The sequence below is a fragment of the Suricata suricatta genome, chromosome 8, assembly GCF_006229205.1.
Source record: "Suricata suricatta isolate VVHF042 chromosome 8, meerkat_22Aug2017_6uvM2_HiC, whole genome shotgun sequence".
NCBI lineage: Eukaryota > Metazoa > Chordata > Mammalia > Carnivora > Herpestidae > Suricata > Suricata suricatta.
The window spans coordinates 28,827,151-28,834,538 of record NC_043707.1 but is presented as its reverse complement, the minus strand read 5'-3'; the positions used below and the strand labels follow the sequence as shown (position 1 = coordinate 28,834,538).

At 56.2% G+C, this 7,388-nt stretch overlaps 1 protein-coding gene across 1 annotated transcript; it reads left to right on the top strand.

The window, feature by feature from the left end:
* Positions 1-4: 4 nt before the first annotated feature.
* FZD9 (frizzled class receptor 9) lies at positions 5-1,605 on the top strand (the record flags this gene model as incomplete). Its single annotated transcript, XM_029945725.1, has 1 exon — positions 5-1,605. A coding segment is annotated over one exon (1,248 nt), but the record flags the coding sequence as incomplete, so codon positions are not given.
* Positions 1,606-7,388: the final 5,783 nt, after the last annotated feature.

Genomic DNA, 7,388 nt, shown 5'->3' with positions numbered 1-7,388 from the left:
GGCGCCCCGGCCCGCGCGGCCCCCCGGCGACCCCGCCTCGAGCCCGGGCGGCGGCGGTACCTGTGAGAACCCGGAGAAGTTCCAGTACGTGGAGAAGAGCCGCTCGTGCGCGCCGCGCTGCGGGCCCGGCGTCGAGGTGTTCTGGTCGCGGCGCGACAAGGACTTCGCGCTCGTCTGGATGGCCGTGTGGTCGGCGCTGTGCTTCTTCTCCACGGCCTTCACCGTGCTCACCTTCCTGCTGGAGCCCCACCGCTTCCAGTACCCCGAGCGCCCCATCATCTTCCTGTCTATGTGCTACAACGTCTACTCGCTGGCCTTCCTCATTCGCGCCGTAGCGGGCGCGCAGAGCGTGGCGTGCGACCAGGAGGCGGGCACACTGTACGTGATCCAGGAGGGGCTGGAGAACACGGGCTGCACGCTCGTCTTTCTGCTGCTCTACTACTTCGGCATGGCCAGCTCGCTGTGGTGGGTGGTGCTGACCCTCACCTGGTTCCTGGCGGCCGGCAAGAAGTGGGGCCACGAGGCCATCGAGGCCCACGGCAGCTACTTCCACATGGCGGCCTGGGGCCTGCCGGCCCTCAAGACCATCGTTATCCTGACGCTGCGAAAGGTGGCGGGCGATGAGCTGACCGGGCTCTGCTACGTGGCCAGCATGGATGCGGCCGCGCTGACGGGCTTCGTGCTGGTTCCCCTCTCCTGCTACCTGGTGCTGGGCACCAGCTTCCTCCTGACAGGCTTCGTGGCCCTCTTCCACATCCGCAAGATCATGAAGACAGGCGGCACCAACACCGAGAAGCTGGAGAAGCTCATGGTCAAGATTGGGGTCTTCTCCATCCTCTACACGGTGCCTGCCACCTGCGTCATTGTGTGCTATGTCTATGAACGCCTCAACATGGACTTCTGGCGCCTTCGGGCCACAGAGCAGCCCTGCTTGGCAGCCACCATGCCCGGGGGCCGGAGGGACTGCTCACTACAAGGGGGCTCGGTGCCCACCGTGGCTGTCTTTATGCTCAAGATCTTCATGTCGCTGGTGGTGGGCATCACCAGCGGTGTCTGGGTGTGGAGCTCCAAGACTTTCCAGACCTGGCAGAGCCTGTGCCACCGCAAGATGGCAGCTGGCCGGGCCCGGGGAAAAGCCTGCCGGGCCCCCGGGGGCTACGGCCGTGGCACCCACTGCCACTATAAGGCCCCCACCGTGGTCTTGCACATGACTAAGACGGACCCTTCTCTGGAGAACCCCACGCACCTCTAGGGACACAGGCCTGCACAGGGCGGCTGTTGCCTCCTCCTGGCCCCCCCTCCGGAGGAGACAGCTGACTAGCAGCTGCCCAGCTGTCAAGGTCAGGCAAGTGAGTGCAAAGGGCCGAGGACCAGGGCGTGGAGCCTCTCCTTCCACCCTCATTCACTGGGACCCAGTGAGGCTCACTCCCCTGTGGCCCAGTGCAGGGGGTGGGCCTGGCCAGGTCCCCACAAGGTCCTGGGGGAGCATGTGGAGAGGAGGAGGGGCAGAAGGGGGCGTGGTCCAGCAGGGAGTTTATTTAATGATGTAATTTATTATTGAGTTTCTCTGGAAGCTGTGACTGGAATAAACCCCCGTGTGACACCGCTGAGTCCTCTGTGGGCTGTGAAGGTGGGGAAGGTCGGAGGGTGAGGGTCCTGCAGAAGTGTCCCTGGTGGGCTGAGCTGGGTGGCTGCTGACCTCAAGGCCCTGGCCCTGTTCTCTGCCTCCTGGCGGGTCAGGAGGATGTCCCTGTGGAGCAGGTGTCTTTGCAGAAGTCCCAGATTCTGCGTGTGTGCATTTCCCCTCTCACCTGTCCTTGCTCCTTTGGGCAACCTGCTTGCCCGAGTCCTGGGTTCCCGCTTCCCACAGTGTGCCCAGGATCCCTACCAGGGTACTCCGGAATCCCCTGGGAGGACACCTCTGGCTCTGGGGACTGTAGCCTGTTTGGTGGCCCTGGGAAATACTGCTTTCTTCATTTGCATAGAAAATGAGGGCATCACCCTGTCTCCAAAGTTCCCTTGGGGGCTCAGGACCTGCTCCTGCTGTCTCCTGTAGGCATGTCTGACTGTCCCTTCCCTGGGGCTTGAGGGCTGAGGCTGGAGTGACTGTTCTTGCTGCCTTCCAAGGTTGCTGGTGCATCCACCTCTCTCCTTGGGCTCCTAGTCGGGGCATTCCACGGCATCCCCTCATATTGCTGGGTGGAATGGAGATGGGGCTGGACTGGCCAGTATGTGGGCATCTTGGCATAGACACAGGGGATAGAGAAGCCCTTGAGCATAGTGGGAATTGGGTCCCCAGCTCCAAAAGGGCTATAGAAGGATTTGGGGTGCTGGGAGCTGTGTGAGAAATGAGGCAGGTGCAGGGCATGTGCGTGGCTGCTCCAGGCCAGCTTACACATTTGTGTGCCCAGGGACAGGAAAAGGCACCTGTGTGTCCGTGCACCGGGGAAGCCCAGGGCTTTGTCATCTCTGCCCACTGTAAGGAGTACATGGCCATCCCAAAGACCCCCATCAGCTTGGGGCAGGGGGGCAGACCCCAGAGCCCCATCTTGGCCTCTGCTTTGGCCATTGTGACTCCAGCCAGGTGAGGATATCGCTCACCGTCCTGGGTGCATGATACAGAGCTGGCATTCAGTGTCACTGCCAGGAGGCCCCAAGGGTCCAGCCTCACTTCAGAGCCAAGGGGAGGCTCAAGGCCGACTGTCTTCTATGAGTGGCAGGGCTGAGTGCCTAAACCCAGGGCTTCGCAGGCCCCGGAGCTCTTTGCCCTGCACCAGCAACCAATCTCTGCAGGGCAAGAAAGAAACTAAATGGAACTCAAAACAGGCTGTGTCAAATTCCCATCAGGAGCTGAGGAGAGTTCAGGGCTGTCCCTCAGCACAAGAAGCAATCCTGGACCCCAAGGGGAGCTCTGCAGCCTCAGCACCTCGGGCTTATGCGTTTCCTGCACAGCACACCCAGCCCGTCCAAATCCTTCCTTCTCAGCACACAGGAGGCCCTCTTGCCTTCTTTACAGTGAAGCCAAGTGACCCTAACACCTTGTAACTCCCTAGGAAGGTCTTTGACAGATTGCGCATACCGAATGTGACAGGGGCCAGGGTGAAAGGGGAGAAGGTGGCTGCATGGAGTTGGGCTTGCAGGCCAGGTCTGCAGGGAGCAGCCCCAGTTCACCCCATCCCTTGCCAGTCAGTGGCCCAGGGAGATGTGGTGCTTGGCTAAGTCCTGCCCAGCGGAAATAAATTTAGGCTCCCAGGATAACTGGGGGTGATAGGGAGGCTCTGCCAGCAGCCTCTCGGCACTTGGGGACGCTGGAAGGTCCCAGACCCTGGGGGCGAAGGAAGAAGGAAATATTTATTAGACCTTTTACAGGGAGCTCCTTGGTGGCTCAGTCGATTAAGCATCTGATTTCAGCTCAGGTCATGGTCTCATGGTTCGTGAGTTCAAACCTGAATCGGGCTCTGTGCTAACAGCTCAGAGCCTGGAGCCTCCTTTGGATCCCATGTCTCCCTCTTTCTCTACCCCTCCCTCACTCGCATTCTGTCCCTCTCTCTCTAAAAAATATAGATCATTAAAAGTTAAAAAAAAAAAAGACCTCTTGCAGAAGTCCTCCGTCCTCCATTTGATCCTTCTCTCCCCATTTTCAGACAGAGGAAGTGTGGAGTACTTGGCTGGCTCAAGGTCACAGCCAGTCAGCCTCCAGCCTCCAGAGCCTTTGTGATTTCCACCCCGCCATAGATTCCACCTGGGGGGGAGGGGGCAGTGGGTGTTAAAACCTAGGATGGATTTGTCCAGAGGAACCCTTCCCACCAGCTCCCAAAAGGAAATTCCAGAGCCCAAGGAAGTGTCTCGGAAAGCAATCCCTGTGGGCCCATCACTGTGTCTGCGGCCCCTCCCTGCCAGGCTTGTGCGTGGGAGACCCAAGTTAAGGGGCCTTCTTAGCCCTGACCTCAGTATTTGTTCCAAGGAATCAATTCAAAGTTCACAGGAATCCGTGGCGGTGATCTTGACCAAGGTCAGACTGAGGAGAGTCCCCGGAGGGTCAGTAGCGGCTCACAGCCACACCCCAGAGGCAGAAACTCCAGGACTAGGGCCAGAGTGTGAAAAGGTCTGAAGGCTCCTGGCAGGGGCAATCACGGAAGCTTGTCTTCCTGCCTGGTTTGAGTTTCTCACTCGATGTCCTGGTGAGGAGGCCCTGGCTCCCTGGCAATCCAGACACCACCTGGCAGCCACCCTCAGGCAGGCATCTCCAGCACCGCCTTACCCCCCCCACCCCACAGGGTCTGAAGATAAAGCGCAGGCAGGAGATGGGGGAGGTCTCTGTTGATTCCCAGAAGCAATGCTTCAGACCCAGGTCCTCAGGAGTAAAATTCTCATCCCCACTTGCAGGAGTCAACCAAAGCTAGGCGGCTTCCCTGGCAGGGAGGACGGGCTGTCGGTTTATCAGAACCAGACCCTCGAGGAGACGTGGCCCCCCAGCACCATCCTAGAGTAGCCTGAGTCGCCCACTGAGGAGAGGACGTGGAAGGGCGCGGAGGCCCGCAGCTCCCTTCCCCAGAGCGGGAGCACTAGTCAGGGCTGACCTTGGGGCAAACTGCTCGCTCCAGCCCAGGCCTGGCTCAAAGCTCCCGAGTGAGACTCCACAGAGCAAATTGGGAGAACTCGCACCCAGGGTTTCGGTTTCTTCCTTTTCTGCCCATTTTACCCAACGCTGCCCCAGGCTCAGGTGGTCAGGAGCCGGCAGGGTCCCTTCTCAAGTCAAAGGGCTCACATGGTGGGCTCTGCAAAATCTTTGAATTCCAGAAGCAGGTAGCCACCTAGCAGTGACCTACTTGAACCTGACTTGATAAAAACTCCCAGCATAAAAAATAAATGGAGACATAAATGAAGTTGTTTATGTAGTAGAACTGTTGAAGCAGAGCACATGGGAATTCATGTTTTCACTTTTTACGTTATGTTTGAAATTTTCCTGGGAAAGAAGTGTTTTAAAATGTCAGCAATTACCTCCAAATTCAGTCCTCCAGCCCCCCACAAATTCCCAGTGAAGCCTTTAGAAATATGTGCCCTTAATTCCTAGAAAAAATGTTTTTAAAGTTTATTTTGAGAGAGAAAGAGCTGAGGCAGGGGGGCGGGGACAAGGGCAGAGACAGGGAGAGAGGGAGAATCCCAAACAGCCTCCGTGCGCTCAGTACACAGAGTCCCATGTGGGGATCGAACTCACAAAACCACAAGATCGTGACCTGAGCCAAGATCAACGTTTGGATGCCGACTGAGCCACCCAGGCACCCCCCACCTTAGAAATTTATAATGAAAATTTGGGGAGTTCCAGAGACTAGGCCAGAAGCTTGAAGGTCACACTCATTACTGGTATCAGAAATCTCTCCAGGAAGCAAAGAAATGCAGCAGATGGATGTGGCCTGTGGTTAAAAAAGATGGTTAAAGGTCCTCATGCTCTGGAGGGAGAACTGCCGATGGGAAGAGCACCGGGGGCCGCATGACCCACTACCACCCCCAAGACACAAAGAAAGATTCACCAGAACTGCTGTTTCTTTATAAACACAAGTACATAATGTTTATTTGAAATTCCAATTTATTACAAGTTTACCCTTTAACGGGGCCCTTCCTCCTTAAAGACAATTAAAAAAAAACAAACAACAAACAATTCAGGTGTCACTGAAGCGGGAACACAGGACTCTCACTGTTAACAAGAATAGACTGGCTCTGGGGTGAGAGGCGGGGTGCGCTGGTGGCTGGGATCCGGGACTGTAGCATCGGGGCTAACTCCAAGCCTGTGGGAGGAGGGACAGTAAACCTAACCAGCAGCCACTGGAGCAGATCCCCACGGTCTCTGGGCAGGGCAGGCGGGGCAAGACAGGGAACACACCTTGAAATTCAGTATTAAGAGATTTTATTCTGAAGTTCTAGGAGCTGCAATCCCTTGGTGGACATGTTTTCCCTTAAATAGGTACAGAAGAGCTGAGGTGCTCACATTTGCTAAATTCAAAGCTGGTAGAAAAGAAAATTAAACCCTGTTTTGCATTTTTATCAAAATCTGCCATAAAAGGGAAAGAAGACTACGAAGAAGTTCTGCCTAGCCAGAGCTACTAGCGCCAGACTCCTTGCGAAGGGGCCGGCAGAGCCCCTCCCCGCCCCCCCCCACCCCACGCAGGCTGGTGGACCAGCAAGATTCATTCAGCTTCGTGGGGACACGGTGTGGGGCGGGGGGGGGGGGGGGAGCAGGTGGCTGGAGATGGAGGAGGCAGAATCTGCGGCCAGGGCAGGCAGAGGGACATCTCCTTCCCCAGCAGGTCCCGCCACCTGCTCCGATGACCCTCTAACCCGGCTTCTCTGAAGCAGAGAGGAGGGGCTGAGAGAGGAGACGGGGAAAAGTAAAGCCAACGCATTATCATATAAACTGTACTGTACATGTGCCAAAGCAAGATGACAAATATTTTACAAGATGTTCTTTATACAACATCACTGCTGAAACAAGCAACTTTTAATAACTAGAAAAGTCAATTTAAAAAAAATTAAACATTTAAATTCTTCCTGCTTTTCTTCTGCTCCCCTAAGAGCTTGTCTGGTACGTGGGTGGGCTGGGCTCCAACACCCCTCTGGCCAGACCCATCGAAGTTAAGGTTATACACATGATTATAAGCAGGACTCCAGTCTCTGAGTGAAGTGCCTTAGGTTTTTTGTGGGTTTTTTAGTTTTTTTAAGTATTTTTTTTTTCTGAGGGGGTGAGGTGGGCTGGGGTGGGAGCAGGGAGAGAGTAGTCACAAAGAGGGGAAGGGGTTAGATTTCGGAATGGCTCCGGGACACATCCCTTTACTCTGCCAAGAGCAACTCAAAGGAGCACAGTGTCTCATGATGCTGGTGAATACAGAACGCGGTGTGGCACTCACTGATAGCGTCACCTAAGGGAAGGGGCGCGAGACACAGAGGATGCGCTTGAAGAAACAAGACTGGGTGTAAATACAGAGTAAAAAAATCAACACCACCTCCCCAGTTGGCCTGATTACTCCCGATCCTTGTATGTAATGCAGGAAGTAACACTCCCCCGGAGACAGAGGCTTGGCACTGTTGTGGTGGCCAAAGCGAGAAGGGCCCCAGGAAAGAAGAAAAGTTAAAGGACAGGGGGGCCCCCGACAAGGGCTGGACCCCGGCCTCTCCCTGGACACTCTCAGGGCCAAGGCCCTCGTCTACCACCCGTGGCGTCTCTGGGCAGAGACCACCCAAGAGTAGGTTCTCCAAAGAGCTCTGCGTGCGGAGGGCCCTCTGGAGAGCTGGTGAAGGCGGCAGAAGCTCAGGATAACGGGCACTTCTGAACTCCCTGTGACCCCCCCCCCACATTCTTCTCTTCCTCTCCCGCCCCTGCTCACCCTCCCTGT